This window comes from Melanotaenia boesemani, chromosome 12 (assembly GCF_017639745.1).
Source record: "Melanotaenia boesemani isolate fMelBoe1 chromosome 12, fMelBoe1.pri, whole genome shotgun sequence".
Lineage (NCBI taxonomy): Eukaryota > Metazoa > Chordata > Actinopteri > Atheriniformes > Melanotaeniidae > Melanotaenia > Melanotaenia boesemani.
In genome coordinates, this window is record NC_055693.1 from 9,743,234 (window position 1) to 9,771,160 (window position 27,927).

Below are 27,927 nucleotides of genomic sequence, written 5' to 3' on the forward strand. Positions count from 1 at the left end.
ACTTTATTACTTTGCTTTTCAGGTGAATTACAAATCTGATTGGAACAACTTTGTCCGAGGAATCGGTTGGGTACCTATTGGCTCAATTGGGGTTGAAACAGCTAAAGTTGGTGGTGACATTCAGAGTGAGAAGAAGTATCGCACTCATCCATCAACATTTAAGTTTAGCAAATTGATGGACTCCATGGACCTGGTTCTGGCTACTGCCAATAACAAGATCATGAACAAGGTGTGGCATATTCAAGTATATAAAGTTACAAAACATGAATAGTAAATTTGAATACATGTGATAACTCATTTGTTTGTTTATTCTCCCTATTGACAGCAAGCATACACTTCAGCTTGGGAAAAGGACAAATTGACGGTCCATGTCATGCCAGATGCTCCTGAGATTGTGTTGGCCAAGGCAAATGCACTTAACATGAGCAATGTAAGACATTCCATTGTATTATGCTGCATTAAATAAATATTTGGTATTTATATAATTTTTTTCCATATATTGATGTTTCTGTTATAATGGTCATTTGCATTTTTTTTTCTCACAGAAACTTTACAAAGCTGGTGTTGTGGAGATGGCTAATAAGGGCTACCACCTCAAAGCAGATGCCATCCCAATTCTGGCTGCAAAGTCTGGTACCACTATTGCTAGTAATGTGAGTTAGCAATAAATTCCTGTACCTAACGAAGACTTTTATTTTATACTACAAATCATATACAGTTTGGTAAACAGTTAATTTCTGTTATTACAGTACAAGTACAAACTGGCATATGAGAAGGCAAGAGGCCACCATGTTGGCTTCCGCAGCCTCCAGGATGATCCTCTGCTGGTTCACTACATGGAGATCGCCAAACTGCAGAGTGACAAGCTCTACAAAAAGGACTACAACAAATCCAAGCTGAAGTATCACTCCCCAGTGGATATGATGAGTGTAGTCCATGCCAAGAAGGCCTCTGTTGCTCAAACTATGGCTGGATACAGACAGATCCAGCACACTAATTCTCTCCTCCCTGATGCCATGAACCTACAGCTTGCACGCACCATGAACATGCAGTCTAGTGACGTAAGTTTGAAATTGTGAAAATATCACCTGTTAACACTGCTGCATAATTGTTGCATAATCCTGATTCACAAGGTCTTACTTTCATTTCAGTGGAACTACAAGTCTGAATGGAATAACTATATTAGAGGCATTGGATGGGTCCCTATTGGTTCACTTTCAGTTGAGACTGCTAAAGTTGGTGGTCAGATTCTGAGTGAACACAAATATCGCACTCATCCATCCAATTTCAAGTTCAGGAAACTGATGGACTCCATGGACGTGGCGCTGGCTACTGCGAACAACCAGATCATGAACAAGGTGACACATTTTTTAAATGTGCTCTGAAATGCAAAGCCACAAGAATGACAGTATGACACCATTCAAAACAATCATGATTCAACTGTTTTTCTGTTGTCCTCATTTACAGAAAGCATACACTGCAGCATGGGAAAAAGACAAACTGACCGTCCATGTGATGCCAGATGCTCCTGAGATTGTCCTTGCTAAGGCTAATGCCCTCAACATGAGCAATGTAAGAGGAATCAATAACAACTGATTAATTACTTTCGTTATGGCTAATACTGTAAATGATTTGTAAAAACTGTTTTATTTAACTTTTTTGTAGAAACTTTACAAAGCAGGTGTTGTGGAGATGGCCAATAAGGGCTACAACCTTAAACCAGATGCCATCTCTATTCTGGCTGCAAAGTCCGGTACCACTATTGCCAGTAACGTAAGTTGTGAAAAACTTTGTTTTTTAAGCCAATATACACTACCAATCAAAAGTTTAGACACACCTTCCCATTAAATCAAATGGGAAAGTGTGTCCAAACTTTCGATTTGTAGTGTACATACACACATATCTGACAACAGTCTTTGTGAATGACAAGATTCATATTTGCTGTCACAGTACAAGTACAAACTGGCATATGAGAAGGCAAGAGGCCACCATGTTGGCTTCCGTAGCATCCAGGATGATCCACTGCTGGTTCACTACATGGAGATCGCCAAAATGCAGAGTGACAAGCTCTACAAGAAGGACTACAACAAATCCAAGCTGAAGTATCACTCCCCAGTGGACATGATGAGTGTAGTCCATGCCAAGAAGGCCTCTGCTGCTCAAACTATGACTGGATACAAGAAGATTATCTCTCACTACACTGTACTTCCAGATGCCATGAACCTAGAGCTGGCTCGTAACATGCAGTTCATCGCCAGTGATGTATGTAGAATATATTCTTCAAGTTGTATTTATTTGTTAAACATTTAATTGTGGTCTTATGTAATTATGACACACTAATAAATAAATGAATCTTCTATTGTTATGCAACTTCAGAACCAGTACAAGAAGGAGTATGACAGCTACATTAAAGGAATTGGTTGGGTTCCTATTGGTTCGCTGGATGTAGAGAAAGCAAAAACAGCAGGAAATGCTCTCAACGAGAAACTGTACCGTCAGCCTCCCAGCAACTTGAAATTCACCAAGGACATGCAGTCTATGGACCTGACTCTAGCCACTGCCAACAATCGCATTATGGATAAGGTAATGGACAGGATGTCTTATAGATGTAGCTAAAATATTTCTATATCTGTATATATCTGTGGATTTTTTCTGAAATCCAACAGTCATCTATATTTTTGCTTTTAGCAATCCTACACCAAAGCCTGGGATAAAGACAAGACTTCAATCCATATCATGCCAGATGCAATGGACATTGTTCTGGCAAGAGATAACAAGAAAAACTACAGTGAGGTATGGTATATTGCTTGAATACTACTGGATGCATTTTTTCTGTCAGATCTGATTTTCCTTATATGCTTGGGCAACATCTATGGATTTTGTTAAATCAGAAATGTGAACATTAATTCAAGTTGCTGTATATTTTTATTTAAAAAAGACATGCTTTCCTTTGTAAAATTGTACTTTGCTCTTCTCTCCCTCATCAGAAACTCTATAAATTGGATAATGAGCTCTCAAAGAAGAAGGGTCATAATCTTCGTGCTGATGCCATTCAAATTCAGGCAGCTAAAGCCTCCACAGTTATTGCTAGTGATGTAAGTGTCTGAATTTCTGCACCACATTTTGTACCATCATTGGTTTGTTGATGAAAAGTCTGACTAAAACTATTACTTTCTTTAGTTCAAGTACAAGACAGGATACCGTAAGCAGGTCGGACACCACATCGGGGCCCGCAGCATCCAGGACGACCCTCTGCTCATGCTGGCTCTGAACTCAGCCAGGATTGCCAGTGATGCTCTGTACAAGAAGGACTTCAACAAGTCCAAGACCAAGTTCCACCTGCCAGTGGACATGCTGGCTTTTGAACTGGCCAAGAAGAACCAGATCCAAGTCAACCACGCCAACTACATCACTCGCCTGCACAACTGGACTTGCCTGCCTGACTCCAATGATGTGGTCCAGGCCAGGCATGCCTACAACTTGCAGAGTGATGTAAGTAGTAGTCCTTAAATTTAATATGAGAAAATCTTTTTTTGTCTGCTTTTTAACATTTTACTAATAAAATGCTGTGTTTCATCCAGGCTGTGTACAAGGAGGATCTGAAGATGTTGCAGGGTGTTGGATGGGTACCAATAGGTTCACTGGATGTTGAGAAGGCAAAGAAAGCCGGCGAAGCCCTGAGTGAGAAAAAATATCGTCAGCACCCAAGCAACTACAGCTTCAAAATGACTACTGAGGACATGCCGATGGTGCTGGCTAAGGCCAATGCTCAGGTTATGAACAAGGTATGAAATAATCCATTTTTTTCTCCACAGTGTTTCACTTTAATTTATTTTATCATTTTGATTGTCATAACTTTTCTTACTTATTTAACAACATAAAAAGGGTAGCTAATATAGAAGAATCTGAAAAAGACAAATTTATTAAGGTGAATGTTAATATTTATTAAATTCTTTATATGCATACAAGCAACAATGGTGAAGTCTATCCTTTTGTTAACTCAGATCTGGCTTTATTCAAACAGGCAGTACTATTTTGCTATGTTCTATGGTTAAATTCATCATTAATTCAAACAAAAAATGTTCTAAATGCCATTTTTTTAAAATTATGTCTGAATAAATTAAATTAATAACTTTACAGTCAGCTTACATACAAGCCTGGGAGAAAGACAAGACCACCATCCATGTCATGCCTGATGCTATGGATGTTGTCCTGGCCAAAGCAAACAAAATCATCTACAGTGAGGTAAGTCCCTTCTGAACATAATCAAAAAGTTGCTGACGTATTTTTTTTTAAACAGCATACCCCACAATATATTCCATAGTAGATAAATAAAGACATTTATTTTATGTTTTTGTACAGAGCAAGTACAAGCAGGCATATGAAGAGGCCAAGAAGAAGGGATATGACCTACGAAATGATGCAATTTCCATTATTGCAGCAAAGGCCTCCAGGAATATTGCCAGTGATGTAAGTGGTTCAGTTTCAACTCTTTGCATTAATCATAATTTCTTTAAAGAATACACTTAAATGGGCAGTTTATTACATACTGAAACTTACATTTAAATGACTAAAATTCAGCAATGTTATTTTTATTATTGGTTTACTGTGTCAGTAATATTTTGCTATGTTGTTTTGCTTTTCATTTGTAGTACAAGTACAAGACAGGATACCGTAAGCAGGTCGGTCACCACATTGGGGCCCGCAGCATCCAGGACGACCCTCTGCTCATGCTGGCTCTGAACTCAGCCAGGATTGCCAGTGATGCTCTGTACAAGAAGGACTTCAACAAGTCCAAGACCAAGTTCAACCTTCCAGTGGATATGCTGGCCTTTGAGCTGGCCAAGAAGAACCAGATCCAAGTCAACCACGCCAACTACATCACTCGCCTGCACAACTGGACTTGTTTGCCCGACTCCAATGATGTGGTCCAGGCCAGGCATGCCTACAACTTGCAGAGTGATGTAAGTTGGAGTCCTTAAATTTAATATGAGAAAATCTTTTTTTGTCTGCTTTTTAACATTTTACCATTAAAATGCTGTGTTTCATCCAGGCTGTGTACAAGGAGGATCTGAAGATGTTGCAGGGTGTTGGATGGGTACCAATAGGTTCACTGGATGTTGAAAAGGCAAAGAAAGCTGGCGAAGCCCTGAGTGAGAAAAAATATCGCCAGCACCCAAGCAACTACAAATTCAAGATAACTACTGAGGACATGCCGATGGTGCTGGCTAAGGCTAATGCTCAGGTTATGAACAAGGTATGAAATAATCCATTTTTTTCTCCACAGTGTTTCACTTTAATTTATTTTATCATTTTGATTGTCACACCTTTTCTTACTTATTTAACAACATAAAAAGGGTAGCTAATATAGAAGAATCTGAAATAGACAAATTTATTAAGGTGAATGTTAATATTTATTAAATTCTTTATATGCATACAAGCAACAATGGTGAAGTCTATCCTTTTGTTAACTCAGATCTGGCTTTATTCAAACAGGCAGTACTATTTTGCTATGTTTTATGGTTAAATTCATCATTAATTCAAACAAAAAATGTTCTAAATGCCATTTTTTTTTTAATATGTCTAATAAATTAAATTAATAACTTTACAGTCAGCTTACATACAAGCCTGGGAGAAAGACAAGACCACCATCCATGTCATGCCTGATGCTATGGATGTTGTCCTGGCCAAAGCAAACAAAATCATCTACAGTGAGGTAAGTCCTTCTGAACATAATCAAAAAGTTGCTGGCGTATTTTTTTTTTAAAACAGCATACTCCACAATATATTCCATAGTAGATAAATAAAGACATTTATTTTATGTTTTTGTACAGAGCAAGTACAAGCAGGCATATGAAGAGGCCAAGAAGAAGGGATATGACCTACGAAATGATGCAATTTCCATTATTGCAGCAAAGGCCACCAGGGATATTGCCAGTGATGTAAGTGGTTCAGTTTCAACTCTTTGCATTAATCATAATTTCTTTAAAGAATACACTTAAATGGGCAGTTTATTACATACTGAAACTTACATTTAAATGACTAAAATTCAGCAATGTTATTTTTATTATTGGTTTACTGTGCCAGTAATATTTTGCTATGTTGTTTTGCTTTTCATTTGTAGTACAAGTACAAGACAGGATACCGCAAGCAGGTCGGTCACCACATTGGGGCCCGCAGCATCCAGGACGACCCTCTGCTCATGCTGGCTCTGAACTCAGCCAGGATTGCCAGTGATGCTCTGTACAAGAAGGACTTCAACAAGTCCAAGACCAAGTTCAACCTTCCAGTGGACATGCTGGCCTTTGAACTGGCCAAGAAGAACCAGATCCAAGTCAACCACGCCAACTACATCACTCGCCTGCACAACTGGACTTGCCTGCCCGACTCCAATGATGTGGTCCAGGCCAGAAAGGCTTATGACCTGCAGAGTGATGTAAGTATGAGTCATTGCATCTACTCTGTGGAAAGTTTCTACAATTTTAAATATATATTTTTTTTATGTTTTGAGCATTTTTTTATTGCAATGACCACTTTCCATGATCCAGGCTGTGTACAAGGAGGATCTGAAGATGTTGCAGGGTGTTGGATGGGTACCAATAGGTTCACTGGATGTTGAGAAGGCAAAGAAAGCCGGCGAAGCCCTGAGTGAGAAAAAGTATCGTCAGCACCCAAGCAACTACAAATTCAAGATAACTACTGAGGACATGCCGATGGTGCTTTCTAAGGCTAATGCTCAGGTTATGAACAAGGTATGAAACATGTGTAAAAGCAAACAGATCAACTAAGTTTAATTGGACATCATATGAAAAGTTTTTAGTTATTATAAAATGCAAACTTGCCTGATTACAGTGTTTGTATATGATCATGTGTTTGTTTTTTAATTTATTAATATTTAGTATTTTTTTGCGACTGCAGAAAGCTTACATTGATGCCTGGGAGAATGAAAAGACAAAGATCCACGTCATGCCCGATGCCATGGACGTACTTCTCGCCAAGGCAAACAGTGTCATCTACAGCGAGGTAAGTGAAGACTTAAAACAGTTAACCATGTCTAAGCAACTGAAATACCATATATGGATCATTATCAACTAGAATTTAATTAAATAATTATAGCAAACAATGCTAGCATCAGTTTGGTATAGAAAGAAAATATAGTTATTGTAAACACATGTGTGCTATACTTTCACTTGATAATACATGTATGTCATCTGTGTTTGCTTACAGAAAAAGTACAAACAGGCGAATGAAGATGCAAAGAAGAAGGGATATGATCTTCGCAATGATGCAGTTTCCATCATTGCTGCCAGAGCATCCAGGGACATTGCCAGTGATGTAAGTGTTTTACTGTACTCAATCAACTGAAATGTGACAGTTGTTTATAATTTATTTTATAATCTGCTGGAGTTTTAAATGGAACATTAAAATACTCCAATGTCTCTATAGAGAATTCCTTATTCTACAAAAGAATTTATTTAATTCAATCTGTTGTATATTCTGATGTTAATTATCAAAAAAATAATGATTTTAATTATTTATCCAGTACAAGTACAAGACAGGATACCGTAAGCAGGTCGGTCACCACATCGGGGCCCGCAGCATCCAGGACGACCCTCTGCTCATGCTGGCTCTGAACTCAGCCAGGATTGCCAGTGATGCTCTGTACAAGAAGGATTTCAACAAGTCCAAGACCAAGTTCAACCTGCCAGTGGACATGCTGGCCTTTGAACTGGCCAAGAAGAACCAGATTCAGGTCAACCACGCCAACTACATCACTCGCCTGCACAACTGGACTTGTCTGCCCGACTCCAATGACGTGGTCCAGGCCAGAAAGGCTTATGACCTGCAGAGTGATGTAAGTACACCGAGTCTCTAATTATATATTTTCTGAACACTGGATTTTTTTATTCCTTTTAAGAATTAAGGCATGCCTACAACTTGCAGAGTGATGTGAGTTTCATTGTCATATTTGTTTATAATCATCTCTTTCTATGCTACAAGGTCTTTGATGAATTAAAATTCTGTGCTGCTGTGTTTCACAGGCCATCTACAAAGCTGACCTGAAGTGGCTCCAAGGTTTGGGCTGGGTCCCCATTGGCTCGCTTGATGTAGAGAAAGCCAAGAAGGCTGCAGAAGCTTTGAGTGAAAGAAAGTACCGTCAGCACCCAAGCAACTATAGTTTCAAAATGACTACTGAGGACATGCCCTTAGTGTTGGCTAAGGCCAATGCTCAGGTTATGAACAAGGTACAAAGCATTGTTCCCTTTAGTCGCCCCATAGATGCTTTGAACATTGTACTGGCAAAGAATAATGCCTTTACAATGAACAAGGTTTAATTTGATTTTTATCTTGATTTCCATGGAAATTTTCCTGTGTTATATCTCAGGTGAAAAGCTTCAGTTAACAGTGTGGTGTTCATGTTGTTTCCTTTAGCGCCTCTACATTGAAGCATGGGAGAAGGACAAGACCAAGCTGCATATCCAACCTGACACCCCAGAAATTATCCTTGCTCAACAAAATGCTGTCACAATGAGCAAGGTTTGTCTAAATATTTTTGCACATTCACAGGAGATGTTGCAAATGTTAGAAGTATGAAACTGGGTGCAAGTGCATCTAAAATATTCATTTATGTCTTGCAGAAACTATACAGACAAGGTTTTGAGGACACTATCAAGAAAGGCTACTTCTTGCCTGTGGAAGCAATTTCTGTCAAGTCTGCTAAAGCCTCCAGAGACATCATCAGTGACGTGAGTTTCTCATACTACTCTTTATAGAATTAATAGATTAATGTTGTGTGACAGAAGTTATTGGTGAAACAAAAACTATTTATTTATTTTTTGGTTTCATTAGTACAAGTACAAGACAGGATACCGCAAGCAGATTGGTCACCACATCGGTGCCCGCAGCGTCCAGGACGACCCTCTGCTCATGCTGGCTCTGAACTCAGCCAAGATTGCCAGTGATGCTCTGTACAAGAAGGACTTCAACAAGTCCAAGACCAAGTTCAACCTTCCAGTGGACATGCTGAATCTTGAACTGGCCAAGAAATGCCAGATTCAGGTCAATGATTTCAATTACAGAACTCACCTTCACAACTGGACCTGCCTCCCAGATTCCAATGATGTGGTCCAGGCCAGGAAAGCCTACGACCTTCAGAGTGATGTGCGTACTCACACCCTCTGTGTATTATGTCATATGCTTGTGTGAACAAATGTGTTATTACATTTTTACACTTTCTCTGCCAGGCTGTATACAAAGCTGACTTATCTGAGGTTGTTGGTGTTGGGTGGATCCCCATCGGTTCACTGGATGTCCTGAAGGCCAAAAATGCTGCAAAAATTCTCAGTGAGCATCTGTACAGGCAGAAACCAGACACACTGAAATACAAAACGGACATGACTGCCATGCCCATAGTCTTAGCCAAAACAAATGCTGAGATCATGAATAAGGTAAAGATATTTAATATTCTTGTTTTCATTATTAGACCGATTTATTCAGGATCTTACTGGTGATTTGAGTTTTTGGTTTGTTTTTTTTAGTTTTTATTTTTATATGTATTCTTTCCTTATTCTATATCTCCACAGAAAAATTACATTGCTGCATGGGAGGCTGACAAAATTAAGACCCATGTGACCCCTGATCTTCCTGAGTTGTTGCTCTCCAAAGCTAATGCTTACAACATCAGCCAGGTATGTTTGGTCTCTTTGTTATTTGATCTTGTTTGTCACTTCTATGTTTGATTCAGTAATTCATTTGTTGTCATGTATTCTCTTTTTTTTCAGAAACTATACAGGGAAGATGTTGAGAAGATGTTCAGAAAGGGCTACAACCTCAAGCCTGATGCTGTCGCTGTTATTGCTGCCAAACATGGACGGGAAATTATCAGTGATGTATGTAACGCAGCTCAATGTTTTTCTCTTCTACTTTTTAAACTTTTTACATGTGCTTATATTCATTTTGTTAACTACAACTTCATTTTCTGTGTCCTTACAGTACAAGTACAAGACAGGATACCGTAAGCAGGTTGGTCACCACATCGGTGCTCTCAGCGTCCAGGACGACCCCCTGATCGTGCTGGCCCTGAACTCAGGAAAGATTGCCAGTGATGTTCTGTACAAGAAGGACTTCAACAAGTCCAAGACCAAGTTCCACCTTCCAGTGGACATGCTGAATCTTGAACTGGCCAAGAAATGCCAGATTCAGGTCAATGATTTCAATTACAGAACTCACCTTCACAACTGGACCTGCCTCCCAGATTCCAATGATGTGGTCCAGGCCAGAAAGGCTTATGACCTGCAGAGTGATGTAAGTACACCGAGTCTCTAATTATATATTTTCTGAACATCGAATTTTTCCTTTTTAAGAATTAAGATGATTATTTTTCCTCCTCTTATAGGCTGTGTACAAGGCCGACATGGAATGGATTAAAGGAACAGGATGGGTCCCAATTGGTTCAGTTGATGTGGAGAAAGCCAAGAAAGCAGCAGAGATTCTAAGCGAAAGGAAGTACCGCCAGCCTCCCAGCAACTTTAAGTTCACCGCCCAGACAGTCGACATGCCGTATGCTCTCGCTCAAGCCAATGCCCAGATTATGAACAAGGTCCTGAATGCAGTTCTTATTAATTATTAATGCAGTGTATGAGAGCTCTTGTTTTATGCCAGACAGGGGAACTTGAAAATCTTGATTTTGACGATTAATCTGCTGTTTACAGAAAGCATATGTTGCTGCCTGGGAAAGTGATAAGACCAACCTTCACGTCATGCCTGACACTCCAGAGATCGTCCTGGCCAAGCAGAACAAACTCAACACCAGTCTGGTAATGCTGCATCTTTTCATGTGGTTTTATAACCAACCATTGTATTAAAGACTGTCATCATATCAGTAACTGCTGACTTTATGTCTGTTGATAAATTAAGAGTGTAATTTTTCCTTTTTCGTCAGAAATATTATCGTGAAGGTTATATGGACACCATCAACAAGGGCTACTTCCTTCCCAAAGATGCTATTTCTGTTTTAGCAGCCAAGACATCCCGCAACATCATCAGTGATGTAGGTTTATATCCATTCCTAAACATTTTACACTGCCTTCATTTTACGGCCTGCTTTCTATTTGTTGTTTTTCTTTTATTTCCCTGCAAATATATTATATGGAATTAAGAATCTGATATGACACTGATTAAAATTGTTATTATTTTCAGTACAAATACAAGGCTGGTTTCCGCAAGCAGTGCGGCCATCATATCGGTGCCCTCAGTGTGAAAGACGACCCACTCATTTTGCTCGCCGCTCATGCAGCCAAGATCTCCAGCGAAAATATCTATAAAAAGGACTTCAACAAGTCTAAGACCAAGTTCCACCTTCCAGTGGACATGCTGACCCTTGAACTGGCCAAGAAATGCCAGATTCAAGTGAATGACTTCAATTACAGAACCCACCTGCATCAGTGGACATGCCTACCAGACTCCAATGATGTGGTCCAGGCTAGAAAGGTCTACGACTTGCAGAGTGATGTGAGTATATGTTAAGTTTTTTGAGTTAATGGAGAGTTAAAAAACTGAAGATTTTCTTTTTTACCGTACAGCCTTTATTATATAAGAATCAGTGGAGCAATCATTTAGTTTGAAATGTATTCAGATTATATGCAACATTTTCCTTGAGCAGCATGTTTGATGAAATAATCTTCATTCTTTTTGAGAAATACTTCAATCAAATAACAACAATCGGATTCATTAGTGAGGTTAACTTTTTTTTTTGTTGTTCTTCAGGCTGTTTACAGAGCTGATTTGGAGTGGCTGAGGGGATGCGGCTGGTCCCCCCAGGACTCTGTGGATGTCATCAAAGCTAGAAATGCCCAGGCTATCCTCAATGAGAGGCGCTACCGCCAGCCCCCAAGCACAGTCAAGTTCACCAGTGTCGTCGACCTCCCGGCTATCGTCTTATCCAAGCAAAACGCTGACAACCTTAGCGAGGTGAGTAATAACAAACGAATGTGAAATGAAACTATATTAAATGTTTGATACAAGAGTCTGTACAAATGAGCACAGCAAAACAAAAGCCTTTACATTGTTATTTGTGTATTTCTAACAGAGGAAATATCGGGAAGTCTGGGATAAAGACAAGACTTCCATTCACATACCACATGATGCCCCTGCCTTTGAACTGGCCAAAGCAAATGCTGTCTCTATCAGCAATGTAAGTCTGTATTATTTCTTATTTACAAGTTCCGTCCATACTGGAGTTCTTATTTATATTGAATGTACTTAGTTTGTGTATTAAATGTATATAAATTAACCACATTTGATTTTTTTAATTATTTCTCTTGTTCTGAACAGAAACTGTATACAAAGACCTGGGATGACCAGAAGTTTAAAGGCTACCACATCAAGGAGGACGCCATCTCTGTGTTGAAAGCTAAAGCTTCCAGAGATATTATTAGTGATGTAAGGAGAAAAACAATCCTCATTTTAACCAGTAATCTAGGTAATGGATTTTCATTAACCTTTTGTCTTCTCCCTGTCAGTACAAGTACAAGACAGGATACCGTAAGCAGGTCGGTCACCACATCGGTGCTCTCAGCGTCCAGGACGACCCTCTGATCGTGCTGGCCCTGAACTCAGGAAAGATTGCCAGTGATGTTCTGTACAAGAAGGACTTCAACAAGTCCAAGACCAAGTTCCACCTTCCAGTGGACATGCTGAATCTTGAACTGGCCAAGAAATGCCAGATTCAGGTCAATGATTTCAATTACAGAACTCACCTTCACAACTGGACCTGCCTCCCAGATTCCAATGATGTGGTCCAGGCCAGGAAAGCCTACGACCTTCAGAGTGATGTGAGCCCCTTTGTGATGTATTCATTGTGTCTTATCATGTGCTTGTGTGCGTATATGATTACAATGTTTCTGTGTCATTACAAGATTCTCTCACAGCTTTGAGTTATATACTTTTTTAAAGCAAATATACCCGTTTTTCTCCCCAGGCTGTCTACAAAGCTGATTTGGAGTGGTTGCGTGGCTGTGGATGGATGCCACATGAGTCTGTGGGTGTTATGAAGGTGAAGCATGCACAGAAGGTCCTTGCTGATGTAAGTTTGACACTTGGCAAACCTCAAATGAACATGAATATCCAATGTTCACAGTTGATTTAGATAAATAAGAGCATATTGTGAGTGACTTCTACTTTATTTTTCTTTTGCTAACAGAGAGGCTACCGTGTGAAGTTGGATGAGCAGAAATTCACAGTTCCTGCAGACAGAATTGACATGGTTCTTGCCAAGAATGCTGCTGAGGTCCTAAATGAGGTGAGCATGACTTTCTGCAACGATGAAGCTTTTTGAGTACATTTCAAGTTCTGTTTTAAAGACACATCCTTAGAATAAAGATTATGTAGGCAAGTTTTGGATGTTTTTGGTAACTGAATTTTATATTTTTAATCTTCTTAGTATAAATATCGTGAGGCTTGGCACCAGGACAAGACCAAGTATTCGATGATGGACACTCCGACACTTGCCACAGCCAGAGAGGTGGCTAAAAACGTTCACCCGGTAAGACTGTCTCCTTATTTATTACATATTTAATTTAAAGAAAAAAAATAGACTTTAACCAATGTTATCCTCGCCGACAATCAGCTGGATAACATAATAACTAGTTATAAGAAATTATTATGTGTCTTGTAGAAACTGTACACTGAAGCATGGGACAAGGCAAAAGCCACAGGATACTTCATGCCTGGAGATGCTGTACCAATCAAACAGTGCATCCATACTACCAAAGTGCAAAGTCGAGTAAGTAATTTCATACTGAAAGCTTTCAATATAGGTTTTATCCTAATTATTGATCTACCATGAAGACTGATTTTCTTATATCCTGTAGCATAAGTACCTGGAAGGATACCGCAAGCAGGTCGGTCACCACATCGGTGCTCTCAGCGTCCAGGACGACCCTCTGCTCATGCTGGCTCTGAACTCAGCCAGGATTGCCAGTGATGCTCTGTACAAGAAGGACTTCAACAAGTCCAAGACCAAGTTCAACCTGCCAGTGGACATGTTGCAGTTTGAACTGGCCAAGAAATGCCAGAAGCAAGTGAATGATGACCTCTACAGAACTCGCCTGCACCAGTGGACTTGTCTGCCAGACCAGAATGATGTCATCCAGGCCCGCAAAGTCTACGATCTACAAAGCGATGTAGGCCAACAGATTAAGAATTTATTTAGCAAAGTGTGAGGAAGTCATGTCTTCACTTCCTAACATGTTATTTTGGTCTGTGTCAACAGCACGTGTACAGAGCTGATCTGGAATGGATTCGCGGCTGTGGCTGGGTGGCAGCGGACTCTGTTGATCACGTCAAAGTCAGGAAGGCGCAGGAAATTCTCAATGATGTATGTTCTGTGTATCCCTCTGAGTTTTTCTGTTTTTATTCTGGTAAACAATGCATACATTGCCACATTACGTCTTACCTTGATGGTGTAATTTTATCTGCAGAGGCATTACAAGAAGCATGCCATAGAACAATTTGGAAAATTCTCCCTGATCGTGGACCGTCCTGAGATCCTCTTGGCAAAAACAAATGCTGCCAACCTTAGTGATGTAAGTACTTTAAGAATTGTAGGGCTGAATTTTAAAAAGAAGAATAAATCATAATATAAGAATTCACATTGTCTTTTCTGCTTTCTACTCTAGCTAAAATACAAAGAGACTTTCAATGCAGAAAAGGGTCATTACATCGGCTCAGAAGATACTCCTCAGCTGGCCCATAGCAGAGAGGTGGCTAAAATCATCAGCGAGGTAATGTAAAACAAAAATCCATTTCTGTATCGATTTATGTTTTTGTATGGTATATCACATGTTAACTTATTTTAAACTGTTCTGACCTTTTTTTGTGTTTTCAGAAATTCTACAAATTGAACTGGGATGAGTCTAAGGCTACAAGCTACAAACTGGACCATGAATACATCCCACTGCAGTCTGGCAAGAAGGGCAGGGTGATTGCTAGTGATGTGAGTGTCTAAACATTTTTTTCTAGTAGTAACCACATGTTTCTTCTGATTACATGTAAAAAAAATTAAGACATTTCTAATTTTTTTAAATATAAGGTCAAATACAAAGAGTCCCATGAGAAAGCAAAGGGTCACTACATGGCTGGAACCCTGGTGGACTTCCCTGAGGTGATGCGCTGTGGAGCGCAGGAGAAGAACAAGGGACTGGTAAGAGATCAAAATATATAATTAAATAATTTGCGGTAAAAGGATAATCTTCAGTCTTTGCTCACAAAAATCAGAGGTTGTATATTTGAATACAGAATATAACAGTGTTAATGGATTACCTTGCAATTTTACCCAAGGAAGCAAGTTTTCCTAATACTGCATTTTAAAACCAAATAAATAAATAAAACTTTCTTTGGACTTATCTAAATAATGAATGTCTCTACAGAGGGTCTACCAGAAGAATTACCATCAAATCAAGACCAAGATCCATTTGCCACCTGACATCATCGCTAACCAGGTTGCTAAGCGTTGCCAGGACATGTTGAGCAATGTCCTCTACCGCACATACCTGCACCAGTGGACTTGCCACCCAGAACAGGAGGATGCCATTCGTGCCCGCAAGACCAATGAGATTCTCAGTGATGTAGGTCACTCCTCTGCACACATGGTCTACTTAGCTGTTGTGCAGGATCTCTTTGCAAACTATTATCCCACAAAGATTCACCTGTCTGTAAACAGGATGTGCAAAAATAAAGATGTTCTTATTAGTTACCAAACTTTCTTTGTTTTACTGTTATCATTTGGTAGGTGTTCTACAAGGATGATCTGAACTGGATGAAGGGTATTGGTTGCTATGTCTGGGACACACCAGAGATAATTCGTGCCAAGAAGTCCTATGAGCTGCAAAGCGATGTGAGTAACAAAGATAATCTCGCGTGTACAATTGAGTTAAGATTAATTTATCAAATAAATTGGATCCTACTGTGTTCCCATGTAGCTTAAATACAGAGCTGAAGCCAAGAAAGACTTCAACAATTACTCCATCGTGACAGACACCCCAGAGTACGTAACCGCTGTCCTGGGTCACACCTGGGCCAGTGAGGTGAGTAAGCTGCATTTTAAAAAGAAACATAAATAGTGTTTGAGTTTAGAAAAAACAAACTAATTAAAAAAGAAACAAAGAAAGAAAAATATTAATCCAACAACCATCATCAACAGCTCAACTACAGAGAGGCATATCACAAAGAGAAGCACTTGTACACCACTGTTCTGGATACCTACGATTACGCAAGATGCCACAACTTTAAATACTTCTTCAGCAACGTAAGTAAAAATTAAGGTTTATCTTTCTTCAAGTATTAGCATTTAAAATAACTGTTGTTTTCTGTAGCGGCAATATGTTGATAATATTAACCTTCTTCTACCAACAGAAAAACTACACAGCTGCCTGGGAAAAAATCAAAGCGAAGGGCTACCAAATTCCACATGACTCCAATGCTTTGCAACATGCCAAAGTCCAAAAGGTTGTCCTCAGCCATGTAAGTTCAGCTTCTGTTTATTTATTTATTAAGGAAATTCTTTATTATATCTCAGTTGAGATTTACTTTTGATGTATATTTAGATCTATGTATGAATCTGCTTGCTTCTTTAGGTGAAGTACAAGGAGGATTATGAGAAGTACAAAACCCTTTACAGTCTGCCAAAGTCACTTGAAGATGATCCAGCCACCGCTCGTTGCGTCAAAGCCGGAAAGCTGGTCCTGGACGTAAGTGAGATGTGTATAGGTGCTTCAGTCTTCCACATGTATTTCTTTGATGAGGCAGTCATAGCAAGATCAGCTTTGTTTTATTTTGACAAATACACAAAGCAAGAACTGATAGAAGGATCTGTTGTCCATCTACATAGCGTCTGTACAAGGAGAACTATGAGAAGACCAAAGCTAAGAACCACATTCCCCCAGACATGTTGGAGATCCTGTCTGCTCGCAAAACCCAGTCCACCGTCAGTGGGATCAACTACCGCAAGTATCTGCATCAGTGGATTTGCCTGCCTGACATGCAGATGTACGTCCAAGCGCGCAAAGTCAACGAGCAGCTCAGTGATGTAAGTAACTGCTTTACAACCACATCACTGCTTTTTATTTCTGACTTTTCTGACTTTCTGTCAAATACAAATTTCTATATTTATAAAACTGTTAATTCAGTTAAACCAAATTGAAGGAAGTTTAGGCTACATAGTGTATAGGGTATTCCAATAATAAGGAAAAGGGATTTTAACCTTTTTGTGTGTAAATTAAAAAAAAACTAATTACAAAATGTGACAGCTAATAAATATTTCAATCCTTATATTAGGAAAAATTTTGCACATTAAAAAATTTTCTTAACTTGTTAAACTTTTCCTCAGATCTTCTACAAGGATGATATGAACTGGCTGAAGGGAATCGGCTGTTATGCCTGGGACACTCCAGAGATTCTCCGCGTCAAGCATGCTGGTAACCTTCAGAGTGAGGTAAGCCCATCTAAAGCAGTATATTTATTCTTTATCATAAATAAATTGATCATTTTCTATTCTTTTTACACTGGGAAACTATTCACTGTGCAGTTCTGTGATGTACAGTAACTTATTTTCCCATAATGCTGCACAATTTTGCAATGAAAAGCAACGCTGATTGCTTTTTTTTATTCCAGACCAAGTACAGAGCCAAAGGTATTGAGGCATTCAAGGAGTACTCTGTGGTGACGGAGACTCCAGTGTATGAGACGGCAAAGCAGAACGCTCAAAACCTGAGTGATGTGAGTACCTTTTTTAAAATGTGTCCTATTTCTAAATTTAACGTGTACTTAAAATGTCTTTAATTAACTACAAAGTAAAGAATCAAGACTACATGTTGCATCTTCTTTTCTTTTTCTCTTTCAGCTCCACTACCGCTATGATTACAACACCAATGTTAAAGGCACCAACAGCTCCCCAGCTGTTACCATTGAAACAGAAAGAGCTCGCATGGCTAACTACATCCAGAGTGATGTAAGTTAATGCTGTAATATGTAATATGATGTACAGAAGTTTTTCAGCTTTATAGATCATCCATAATTCTGTTCAGTTTTAACAAATAGTTGTTAGAGTTTTGATTTATTTTGCTCATTTATTGTATGAGTTTCTGTGTAGCTATTTGGAAATTGTTTAAGCTAAAAAAAAATCATTGTTCGCATCTTCTCTCAGAACTGGTACAAGGAGGCCAACAAGAGCTTTATGCCCACTGGTTACTCCCTGCCTAGCGACACCCCACTCATCAAGCAGGTTAAGATGAACAGCGTCATCAGCAGTAATGTAAGTTTTTGTCTCAACAGCAATTAATCATTGCTTCTGATGTGTTGTGATGTAACCGAATTTCACACTTGTGCCCTTATCTGCGCAGGTGAAATACAAGGAGGCCTACGAGATGATGAAGGCTAAGGCTTATACTCTTCATCCAGAGGGTGTCAACTTTGTCAGCGCAAGAAAGGCTAACAAGATCATCAATGACGTAAGATAACAAACTGTTGACGCAGACACTGGCACATTAAGCATTGAATAATATTGTTTGGATACTTTAATGTTTAATAAATAAATCTGGCCTCTTTGCTTCTCCAGCGTCTGTATCGTGAGCTATACCAGAAGCAGAAGGACAAGATCCACACAACCTATGACACTCCTGATATCAAACAAGTCAAGATGAACCAGGAGCACCTCAGTGATGTGAGAAACTATTTATGCACAAGTTCCCTCACTAATTATACAAATGATATGCTATTCATGCTAACTTTTTCTCTCCTTCTCATTCTAGCTGTGCTACAAAGAGAAATACTACAACAGCAGAGGCCAGCTGATCTCCCTCCCCATAACGCCTCAGCTCATGCATTGCTACCACGTCAAAGAGATCACCAGCGATGTATGGTTAAAGCATGCACAGTCTTTGCACAAATATTCACGAAGAGGTCAGAGCTTTCGTTAAAAATCCATGTTGAAATCAATTTGTGTTTTTAGCTGAGATACAAAGAGGATCTAATGTGGCTGAGAGGCGTTGGCTGCTTCTTGTATGACACCCCAGAGATGGTCAACGTCCGCAATATCACCAAATTCAGGGTATGTGTTTGCTCTTTAATATGTATATTTTACTTCCTCCTGTGTCATTACCATTATTTATTTCACCCATTTTTAACTTTTACAGACAAGCTATCCAGTGGAAGCTAAGAAGAACCTCTCCAACTTCTCTGTGGTCCTGGATACTCCAGAGTACCAGCGTGTGACTGAGCTGAAGAAACACATGAGCAACGTGGGTTTTTTCTCAAACACAAGACTTTATTACACTATAAGAATAGCTTCACTCGATTAGGGCTTAAAATCAAAGTAATAATGTGCCCTTTTTTCCAGAAAACAACTTTAAATTGATTTTTCTCTGCTAATCTCTTTTCAGATGATCTACAAAGCTCAGAGCAAGGAGGACATGGCCAAGGTTACCTCCACTGCTGATTCTTTGGACATTCAGAGAGTCAAGTGGGCCCAGCAGCTGACTAACAAGGCAAGCTGAAACACAAGATTACTCATTGAATAAACTAAACTACAGCTTTCTCTGTGATATAATCAATATCTTTTCCCTTTTGATGCAGTACATCTACACAAGTCTGGCAGCCAAAGAGAGACCTCATTTTACTGCAGAACGTGAAACTCCCGTCATCCAACATGCTAGGAGGATGAAAACGGTCTTCAGCGAGGTGAGTCTTCCGCTTCCTCATTCCTGTGCTATTTTACTTCATTTTCTTCAACAAACACCTGATGTGTTGAATAATTATCTCCTGCCTTAGAATAAATATAAGGATCAGTACGAGAAGATGAAGCACAGGTACACGGCCATTGCTGACACACCTATCCTGATCCGTGCCAAGAAAGCCTACCTGCAGTCCAGTGATGTAAGTATGCATATGGCTACTTATTGAGAATTTCAGTAAGAAGTATTTTACTTTATAGCTAAAAGATTTCTGTGCAGATAACTCCAAAATATAAAGGAAATAGCCTTTTTTTAACCTTTGAATCTTAGTGACTAATAAAAGGAAAATGCTATAATATATCTCACATTTTGTCTTCTTCTTGCTTTCAGCTGCGTTACAAGGAAACCTTTGAGCGTTCCAAGGGCCACTACCACACAGACAAGGATGCTCTGGACATCATCTGCCACCGCAGAGTCACTGATGACATCAGTGAGGTTGGCAGCTTTTCATTATTACTTATAAAAGTTCTTCTACATTTCTCTCTTTCAGGGTCATATCTATTTGACCTTTTTTCATTGTTCTTCTCATCTCTGAACCACAGGTGAAATACAGACAGAAGTACATCGACTCTCTGGGTACGTGGAAGTCCATACCCGACCGTCCTGAGTTCTTCTTCAGCAGAATTGTTAATGATAACGTCAGCAACGTGAGTAACCTTGTTTTACCCTCCACACAAATTACTGGTGATGGGAAAGCACATGTTATTGAATATTCGTCCTAAATCCTTTATTTGTATCTTGTTTTAGATCAAGTACAAGGAGGATCTGGATTGGCTGAAGGGTATTGGATGCTATGTGTGGGACACTCCTGACCTGGTGCAGGCTGAGAGGAACAAGGCTTTGTACAGTGAGGTGAAGTATCAGTTTAGTTCATGAGTTTCATCATGAGGTGCATGCTACAAATTTATTCAACATTTAATTATAGCATATGTTCATTGCTTCACTTTTTTCTTTGTTTCTTTTGACTGCAGAGACTTTACAAAGCTTCCTTTGAGAAGAACAGAGGAAACTTCAAATACACTTGCGACACTCCATTCTTCCAGGCTGCCAAGAACGCCTCCATTCTCATCAATGATGTGAGTCCTTACATTCTTTAACTCGATGCGGTATGAAAGATTTTCATTTATTTTATTGGATATCCACTGAAATTGTTGACTATGTTTATATGTCTTATATGCTTCTCTACTTGACTCCCAATTTAAAGGTAAAACTGTAAATTCTTGCTGTTTTTTTTGTTTGTTTCACTTGAACTTTATTTAACTTTCTTTTCTTTTCAAAGTCTCCTCCGATGTCAGAGTCACTGTTTTCTAGACATTTGTTTTTAACTACCTTCTAAAATTCTGAGCAGAGGCACTACAGAGCTAATTATGAGAAGACCAGGGATAGGTTCACCATTACCACAGATGACCCTAGATACCAACTGGCCAGGGAGAACAGGAAGATGAGCCAGGTAAACGTCCTGGTTGCGCTGTATGACTGGCCCGCCTACTCCGCTGCTACCTCCAGCCTCCCCCTCCAGACCTCTCACACTGGTGCATGAGGTTGTCGACAGACCTGTTGGTGGACATCGCATGGCTGTGATAGTTATTTTCTACCAGTCTCTTTCTTTTTATCCCCTACAGGTTGTCGTTAGTAGTGCCACTCAAATAGCAGCTGGAGAGCTATGTTGAGTGAGCATGGCTCTCCTGTTCCATCAGAGAGACGGATAAATAATTTATTTATTGAAATCATCTTATCTAATACCAGTCATGTCCAAAAAGCAACTGAACTTACGACTGAGAATGATCATTTCTGTCACTCTGTGGGTACAGAAGAGCACAAATAGCTCCATCAACACACTTGGATCTCCGGAGTTCTGCTCCAGTCCTCCCAGTGTTACTACTGTTTTTCATTTTTGTTCTCAACTCTGGCATGCTATGTGTGTATGTTGTTGTGTGTGTGGACAGAATATGTATAAATCCAGAGCAAAGGATCTACTAAAGAGTGGCTGCAATGAGCTGCTCCGCCCTGACATCCTCACAGCCCTTTACCAGTCCATTGCGGGCAGTAAGGTAAACAGCCAAAGACCAGTAAACTTTGGTAACTGATCTCTGTCCAAAAACACCTGAAAATAAACCCTGTGTAGTCTCATGACTGAGATCATAGATTACGGGTGTTTCTGGACAAGATCTTATCATATCAAATAATCATCATGTAGATAATCTTTCCATTCATTCAGTTCACTTAAAAATGGTTTAACTTCTTTATATTCCATCCGTTTCTTTCATGCTCTAATCTGTTCATCGCTTAATTATCATGTCTCATTGATTAATTAAACTCTAACTCATCTTCAGATGCAGTGCAGAAGTTTCCAACTATGTGCTGACATAGCTACAGTATAATTAAAAATACAGCAAATCTCAAGTTAAATTTTTCATTAAATTCAGTTCAACTCAATTCTTTATTTCAGACTTACAATTTGGTTCATATAAAAACAGAACAAAACATGACAGAAAAAACAAATATAAAACAGAAAGACAAAAAGGCAATACAGAGAGACTATAAATTTTTATCTATAATCCATACAAGCACTTAATGCAGTGCCTCTAGAGTCCAAAGTTATATCGTACACTGCTCTTCTTAGGCGTTGTTAAAACCATAATAATATCATTTTTAGAATTCTCCAATCGCACAATGAATTTATACACAAAATTTCTACTAACAGCGTGTAAAGTGGGCACAACATTCTGCACAAACAGCTGGCAGGCAATTTATTATATTATTAAATTTAGCTTTACTATGGCTGCACCACAAGTGGGCAGTGTACAGAGGTGTGCAATAAGCTTTAAAGAATGCAATTATAACATAGAAGCACATGCTAAATTAATTCATTAAGCATGTATGTAGAGTTTAGTCCCCCTACACAACACAGTTAATCATGCCACCTTAATTCCAGTAAGCAACAAATATGATAGGATGGACTGTTGGCCATAATGAACTACGTGGGCACTGTGGACTTTCACGATCTACAAGTGGTATTACATATTGTCCTCATACTCATCTTGAAAATAATTCATCTGTGTCTGTGTGTTTCATGAAGCATGTTTTTTCTGCATGTCACCATCTCACTCACTGGACATACTATACCATTTTTAGACAGTAATAGATGACATGCTACATTCTAGTTGCTTCTGACTTTGCTCTGAAACTATTCAAGAAAAAACAGGCAATAAAAAAAGAAATAAAAACAATTAAGTTAAATTGTTTTATTTAAAGTCAAATAATGTTATCAACAGAACCGCCTCTGTGGACGACATTATTTGATGTAAAAAAAAACCCCACTTATTCACGTCTTTTCTTGAATAGATATACTCTTTATCTCCAGAAATTAAAGTAAAAAAAAGTTGCAAGGAAATGTGTTAAAAAACACTGCATGATTACAGTGGCAGTTTTTATTATGAGTTACACTGACTTTCTCATTGTTATGCATCATCATCCATCAGTGGAAGTACAGGGAGCAGTATGAACGCGCCAAGGACAAGTTTACATCCGTCCTGGAGACCCCTGAGTACGAGGCCCACAAACGCAGCAAGAAGATCAGCGATGTAGGTTTTGTTTGTCTCACTATTTCCTTTATATATGTATATATATATTCTTTTTGTTTTAAATTTTACTGACCATGCTGTCATCTACATCTTAGATCATCTACAAGATGGAGTACAACAAAACCAAGGCAAAGGGATACACCCTGCCTTATGACACTCCATACCAAAACCACATGAAGAAGGTCAAGGAGATCACCAGCACTGTAAGTCCCGCTGTGACACCCCCGCACTTTTGTATGGATCCAAATCATTAAAAAAAACTAAATGTGTTTGATGGTGTGTTTTTAATTTATCCTGCAGCTGAAGTACAAAGAGGTGTACGAGAAGAGCAAGGCCCAGATCAACATGGACCCCGAGGCTCATGACATCCGTGCTGCAAAGGAAGCCTACAAGAACATCAGCAATGTAAGCTGCTTCAGGGACAGCACAAGAACTTTTAATATTCTGACTGAACTCATCTGAAAAGAATGTGATACAATTTTTAATTTCTTTCCATTTTTAGCTTGATTACAAGAAGAAGTATGAAGCAACCAAGAACAAGTGGATCTGGACAGCTGATAGGCCTGACTTTGTCAATGCTGCCAAAAACACCCTGCAACAGAGTGATGTGAGTTGATGCTGCTTCTTTAAAAATGTGACTTTCATTATTGATTCTGCTCTGATTATTTCCCCCCACATCGTTTCACCCACAGGTTGAGTACAAGTATGACAAAGAGCAGCTAAAGGGCTGTGTGATACCTATAGCTGACGACAAGTACACCCTCCTCTACAAGAAGAATGCTGAAATTGCCAGTGATGTAAGTTTTCCTTTTAATAGGAAAAAAAAGCTCCTGGTCTAAAAGAAGGCTGCATCAGAAACGCTATGCAGCATGATGTTCACTTTTTTAATTTCCCCTACTTCAGGTGAAGTACAAAGAGAAATATGAAAAGGCAAAGGGCCACTATGTGCCTGTTCTGGATACTCCTCAAATTCTCCATGCCAAGGCTGTACGCACTCTGGTTTCAGAGGTAGGAACCAGTCAGTAGAAATCTGAGCATTATTTGCACATCCTTGAGTAAACCTTTGACCACAAAAAGCTACGACTTCCTTTCTCAGAGCAAATACAAGGAGGAAGGTAAGAAGATCATGCAGTCTGGCTCATTCACCACCCTGCGTGAGACTCGCGACACTGCCCACAGCAAGGAGGTCAAAAAGCTTGTCAGCGAGGTAAAAACTGTCTCATCTGTTATTAACAAAATCAGTTTAGCCATTTCTCCATCCTGTACTGTGTCTACTTGATTCTTTGTTCTCTCTTTATAGAAATTGTACAAAGCAAAGTTTGAGAAGGAAAAGGGCAAGTCTGTGTATAACCACATGATTGTGCCACCTGATGTTCAGCATGCCATGGATGTGGCTAAGAATCAGAGCAACGTGAGTCATATACACCATTATTCTTGAGAGAGATCCACTTCCTCTATTTTTTAAAATAATGTTTATATATGCTACTCGGTTTTTGGCTTGCACTGTACTCTGTTCCTCTTCATAACTCTTCAGGTTAACTACAAGAAAGATGCCAAAGCCAACCTGCACTACACTTCTGTAGTCGACCGTCCCGACATCAAAAAGGCCACCCAGGCTGCTAAACTAATCAGTGAGGTAACCATCAAATATATGCAGAAAATGTTTTGCATAAGAAGAGAGCAATTGAAAGGATGAAGATGTAGAGAGGATTAGTATACAAATGAATGACTATTAGATGCCGTCATGGTGGAGCATAAGATAATTAAAGAAAGAGGTAGGATGGGATTCCAGAAATGTAGACGCTTGTGGATTCAGGAGAGGGCAGGCATCAGATGAGTCTCCTTTTTAGACATTGGGAGGAAGGACAGTGGAGAATTGCAGTCTGGAGGCAAGTGACAGAACAGAAGTTTAAAAAGGACTGGGAACATTTTGATTGGCTTAACGAGTTGCAGACAAGAAGTTGACTGGAGCAGTGGAGTGAGGTCAGAATAAAAAATAAAAAAAAACGAGAAAAGTTTAGCATCATTAAAAAAACGGGTGATGACGAGTGACTGAGGACCAAAAGCCAGATAATAAGAGCAGATCTGAACACAGATCGTATTAAACATACACCAAAAAGGTTAAAGTAGCAGTGTGTACCAGTAACTGGTAGTCAAGTTGGAGGTAGCAACTATCTGAGATACCATCTACACATTCTTTAGCACAATATACATCTCACATAACTCCATCTACAACTATATATACACCTTCACATTTTCCTTTCTTCTCATTGCAAGATGGGACCTCAAACATTATTGCTATCCAGTATAGAAGTACTTTCTGTTGATATTTCCAAGAAAATTAAAACATAATTTTGTTAAGGTTTTTCAGGCAGAAGTGGTCTGGACCCCTAAATGCAGACACAAGATGACCCAGAAGTCAGAGGCAGAATTGATTAGTGACAGTTTATTTGAACGTGAACAGGTGCAGTTTCTGAAAACTGAACAGTCCGGTAGTCTGAGTCCAGGATCCGATGGCTGCTTGGAGTCTGATCAGACTGATCAGAGGTTGAACAGGCAGACAGGCGGAGGGTGGGAGACCTGCAGGGCAGGAGCAAGCAGAGAGCTGGGGTGGAGTGAACAGGTCCAACAAGGTGGGGACAGAGCCAGGAGGTTGGTAAAGCACATTAGGCCGGGGAGATCAGCTTCACCAGGAGTCTAAACACAAACAGGTCTTGTTAGCACAAACGACAATCTCCAGAAGGAAGGATGAAGGCCCCAAAGTACCAGACAAAATAACTGGACGATCTGGCAGAGGATGGTAGAATGATCCCGTGGTTAAATACTGCTGGGAATGAGGGTGGCTTGATTGCAGGATGAGACTCTGGTGTGGTGATCAGCCCAGGTGTAGTAATGGCTGCCCTGGACCTTCTGGCCAGATACAGGCATGACACACAAAAATAGATAGAGGGAGACAAACGCACACACTAGGGCAACTGAGGGAGCAGCCCACAGGGGAAACAGACAGGGATCCTAACAAATTTATTTAGCAAAGCAGAAGACACAAACTCTTTAGGTTTAGGTCTGTTTTCCTTATAGGCCTTTGTTATTTTGTACACTGTAACCTTAAATACTAAAACCTGCGCACAAAGACAGAAAGATGCTCATTCTTTTTATTTATATTTTGTGTTTTACAAGCTTGTGTGTACACAAGCCACATGGCACACAGATTCAGATGCACACTCCTGCAGATACTGTATTTGAGTGTGAATATGTGCTAATATTCTGCTGCTTATCGGTGGATAAGCAATGAAGAAATGTGGATGTGATGTATTGGCATTAACCCCATCATGTGTGCACCACAACAAACCACATACCCAACGGTGTAGTTTATGAATAGTTTACTGATTCTTGTTTGCTCTTATGTTCATCAGATTGGCTACCGTGAAAAGGCCCGTGAAGAGGCCAGCCGTGGAGGTTCTCTGGCCCACCGTCCAGACATCGCTTTGGCAACTCAAGTGTCCCAGCTGACCAGCCAGGTACAGCAAGCCAAGTAAACTGTCCCTTGACACTCAGTCAGGCTGCTTTTCCACTGACCTTCTACAGTTATGTTAAAAAATGGTTCATCATATTTATTTATCCACTTATTGAAGACTTATTGAAGACAGCTGGAGCTACATTACACCAGCTGCCCACTTTCATTGTCGGATCAGCTTTTACAAGCTATTTGCAGACTAGTGATGCTATAGTAGATGCTTAGCAGCAGTCCTGCTGGCCTAATTATAGAACTAGTGGCTCTTCTGTATCGCTTCCTTTGCCATCCTGCATTATAATCCACGTCTTTGTGACTTCATCAAAGAAGTTGTTCATGTTTAACTGCTCATATCATTATATGTGTTCCACCCCATCTTTAAACATCTCCTCCTACATTTCTCCTCTTCCTCCATCTTTCTTCTCTCCTCCTTCCTATTCCTAATCTCTTTCCTCTAAAATCTGATTCCATAATGTCCTTGTCTTTGTATTCTCATCCCTCGATTACACTGCGCTTTGTAGGTGGAGGACAAGCCCTCCCTCCATGGAGCAGCTTCCTATGATACCCCCCAGATGCGCCACATTAAGAAAATGAGTGCGGTGACTAGTGATGTAAGGAGGCTTATGCCCTGAAATTAAAGGGCTGCTGCTATTTGTTTGTCTGCTCTGTCTTTCTGTCACCTTCCTACCAACCCAGAGACTGACTGAATGTTAGGTTTTGGTGGGTTGACCAAGCTTATCAAACTAAAAGGGGCTGAAAATTGGATCCCAATATTCTTACTCCTGTGGTTTATGTCATTCAGTACTGTGTGCCTCTTTTTTTCTTTGCTAACAACCTGTGGCTCATTGCTAAGCATAGATAAGTGCATCACTGCATTAGCTGCACTTGTGTCATTATGACATAATTGTTTATATTCTCAGAATTTAAATACTTCTTTTTTTTTTTGAGAAAAACTCAGTTTAACATGTTTATTTCTGAACGTTTAGAGAGGGTGACAGAAACCCTCCAGGTAGAACTTCAGTTTGATTTTAACACTAGAGGGCAG

At 39.6% G+C, this 27,927-nt stretch overlaps 1 protein-coding gene across 17 annotated transcripts in view; it reads left to right on the plus strand.

The window, feature by feature from the left end:
- The window catches only part of neb (nebulin), a 57,539-nt gene that overhangs the window by 13,711 nt on the left and 15,901 nt on the right, over positions 1 to 27,927 (plus strand). For 13 of the 17 annotated variants that reach the window (XM_042001263.1, XM_042001267.1, XM_042001268.1 and 10 more), the window contains exons 20-104: positions 23 to 229; positions 326 to 430; positions 546 to 653; positions 750 to 1,061; positions 1,152 to 1,358; positions 1,468 to 1,572; positions 1,666 to 1,773; positions 1,951 to 2,262; positions 2,377 to 2,583; positions 2,689 to 2,793; positions 2,988 to 3,095; positions 3,181 to 3,492; positions 3,582 to 3,785; positions 4,141 to 4,245; positions 4,363 to 4,470; positions 4,653 to 4,964; positions 5,054 to 5,257; positions 5,612 to 5,716; positions 5,835 to 5,942; positions 6,125 to 6,436; positions 6,549 to 6,752; positions 6,919 to 7,023; positions 7,228 to 7,335; positions 7,544 to 7,855; positions 8,043 to 8,246; positions 8,434 to 8,538; positions 8,640 to 8,747; positions 8,851 to 9,162; positions 9,246 to 9,449; positions 9,585 to 9,689; positions 9,783 to 9,890; positions 9,994 to 10,305; positions 10,397 to 10,600; positions 10,713 to 10,817; positions 10,943 to 11,050; positions 11,200 to 11,511; positions 11,767 to 11,970; positions 12,089 to 12,193; positions 12,334 to 12,441; positions 12,522 to 12,833; positions 12,980 to 13,084; positions 13,202 to 13,300; positions 13,442 to 13,543; positions 13,676 to 13,783; positions 13,872 to 14,183; positions 14,273 to 14,377; positions 14,481 to 14,585; positions 14,679 to 14,783; positions 14,888 to 14,995; positions 15,092 to 15,202; positions 15,429 to 15,626; positions 15,791 to 15,895; positions 15,981 to 16,085; positions 16,202 to 16,306; positions 16,414 to 16,521; positions 16,635 to 16,748; positions 16,889 to 17,086; positions 17,387 to 17,491; positions 17,671 to 17,775; positions 17,900 to 18,007; positions 18,203 to 18,310; positions 18,399 to 18,506; positions 18,614 to 18,718; positions 18,807 to 18,911; positions 19,007 to 19,105; positions 19,191 to 19,295; positions 19,437 to 19,541; positions 19,630 to 19,734; positions 19,825 to 19,929; positions 20,118 to 20,222; positions 20,330 to 20,434; positions 20,535 to 20,639; positions 20,759 to 20,863; positions 21,734 to 21,838; positions 23,270 to 23,371; positions 23,467 to 23,574; positions 23,672 to 23,776; positions 23,874 to 23,978; positions 24,064 to 24,168; positions 24,275 to 24,379; positions 24,468 to 24,578; positions 24,672 to 24,782; positions 24,906 to 25,007; positions 26,785 to 26,889; positions 27,404 to 27,493. In XM_042001263.1, coding sequence (XP_041857197.1) covers positions 23 to 229; positions 326 to 430; positions 546 to 653; positions 750 to 1,061; positions 1,152 to 1,358; positions 1,468 to 1,572; positions 1,666 to 1,773; positions 1,951 to 2,262; positions 2,377 to 2,583; positions 2,689 to 2,793; positions 2,988 to 3,095; positions 3,181 to 3,492; positions 3,582 to 3,785; positions 4,141 to 4,245; positions 4,363 to 4,470; positions 4,653 to 4,964; positions 5,054 to 5,257; positions 5,612 to 5,716; positions 5,835 to 5,942; positions 6,125 to 6,436; positions 6,549 to 6,752; positions 6,919 to 7,023; positions 7,228 to 7,335; positions 7,544 to 7,855; positions 8,043 to 8,246; positions 8,434 to 8,538; positions 8,640 to 8,747; positions 8,851 to 9,162; positions 9,246 to 9,449; positions 9,585 to 9,689; positions 9,783 to 9,890; positions 9,994 to 10,305; positions 10,397 to 10,600; positions 10,713 to 10,817; positions 10,943 to 11,050; positions 11,200 to 11,511; positions 11,767 to 11,970; positions 12,089 to 12,193; positions 12,334 to 12,441; positions 12,522 to 12,833; positions 12,980 to 13,084; positions 13,202 to 13,300; positions 13,442 to 13,543; positions 13,676 to 13,783; positions 13,872 to 14,183; positions 14,273 to 14,377; positions 14,481 to 14,585; positions 14,679 to 14,783; positions 14,888 to 14,995; positions 15,092 to 15,202; positions 15,429 to 15,626; positions 15,791 to 15,895; positions 15,981 to 16,085; positions 16,202 to 16,306; positions 16,414 to 16,521; positions 16,635 to 16,748; positions 16,889 to 17,086; positions 17,387 to 17,491; positions 17,671 to 17,775; positions 17,900 to 18,007; positions 18,203 to 18,310; positions 18,399 to 18,506; positions 18,614 to 18,718; positions 18,807 to 18,911; positions 19,007 to 19,105; positions 19,191 to 19,295; positions 19,437 to 19,541; positions 19,630 to 19,734; positions 19,825 to 19,929; positions 20,118 to 20,222; positions 20,330 to 20,434; positions 20,535 to 20,639; positions 20,759 to 20,863; positions 21,734 to 21,838; positions 23,270 to 23,371; positions 23,467 to 23,574; positions 23,672 to 23,776; positions 23,874 to 23,978; positions 24,064 to 24,168; positions 24,275 to 24,379; positions 24,468 to 24,578; positions 24,672 to 24,782; positions 24,906 to 25,007; positions 26,785 to 26,889; positions 27,404 to 27,493 — 12,429 coding nt within the window. Of the gene's footprint in view, positions 1 to 22; positions 230 to 325; positions 431 to 545; positions 654 to 749; positions 1,062 to 1,151; positions 1,359 to 1,467; positions 1,573 to 1,665; positions 1,774 to 1,950; positions 2,263 to 2,376; positions 2,584 to 2,688; positions 2,794 to 2,987; positions 3,096 to 3,180; positions 3,493 to 3,581; positions 3,786 to 4,140; positions 4,246 to 4,362; positions 4,471 to 4,652; positions 4,965 to 5,053; positions 5,258 to 5,611; positions 5,717 to 5,834; positions 5,943 to 6,124; positions 6,437 to 6,548; positions 6,753 to 6,918; positions 7,024 to 7,227; positions 7,336 to 7,543; positions 7,856 to 8,042; positions 8,247 to 8,433; positions 8,539 to 8,639; positions 8,748 to 8,850; positions 9,163 to 9,245; positions 9,450 to 9,584; positions 9,690 to 9,782; positions 9,891 to 9,993; positions 10,306 to 10,396; positions 10,601 to 10,712; positions 10,818 to 10,942; positions 11,051 to 11,199; positions 11,512 to 11,766; positions 11,971 to 12,088; positions 12,194 to 12,333; positions 12,442 to 12,521; positions 12,834 to 12,979; positions 13,085 to 13,201; positions 13,301 to 13,441; positions 13,544 to 13,675; positions 13,784 to 13,871; positions 14,184 to 14,272; positions 14,378 to 14,480; positions 14,586 to 14,678; positions 14,784 to 14,887; positions 14,996 to 15,091; positions 15,203 to 15,428; positions 15,627 to 15,790; positions 15,896 to 15,980; positions 16,086 to 16,201; positions 16,307 to 16,413; positions 16,522 to 16,634; positions 16,749 to 16,888; positions 17,087 to 17,386; positions 17,492 to 17,670; positions 17,776 to 17,899; positions 18,008 to 18,202; positions 18,311 to 18,398; positions 18,507 to 18,613; positions 18,719 to 18,806; positions 18,912 to 19,006; positions 19,106 to 19,190; positions 19,296 to 19,436; positions 19,542 to 19,629; positions 19,735 to 19,824; positions 19,930 to 20,117; positions 20,223 to 20,329; positions 20,435 to 20,534; positions 20,640 to 20,758; positions 20,864 to 21,135; positions 21,238 to 21,733; positions 21,839 to 23,269; positions 23,372 to 23,466; positions 23,575 to 23,671; positions 23,777 to 23,873; positions 23,979 to 24,063; positions 24,169 to 24,274; positions 24,380 to 24,467; positions 24,579 to 24,671; positions 24,783 to 24,905; positions 25,008 to 26,784; positions 26,890 to 27,403; positions 27,494 to 27,927 lie in introns of all 17 variants that reach the window. The other 4 variants (XM_042001279.1, XM_042001275.1, XM_042001278.1 and 1 more) reach the window with 3 other exon arrangements.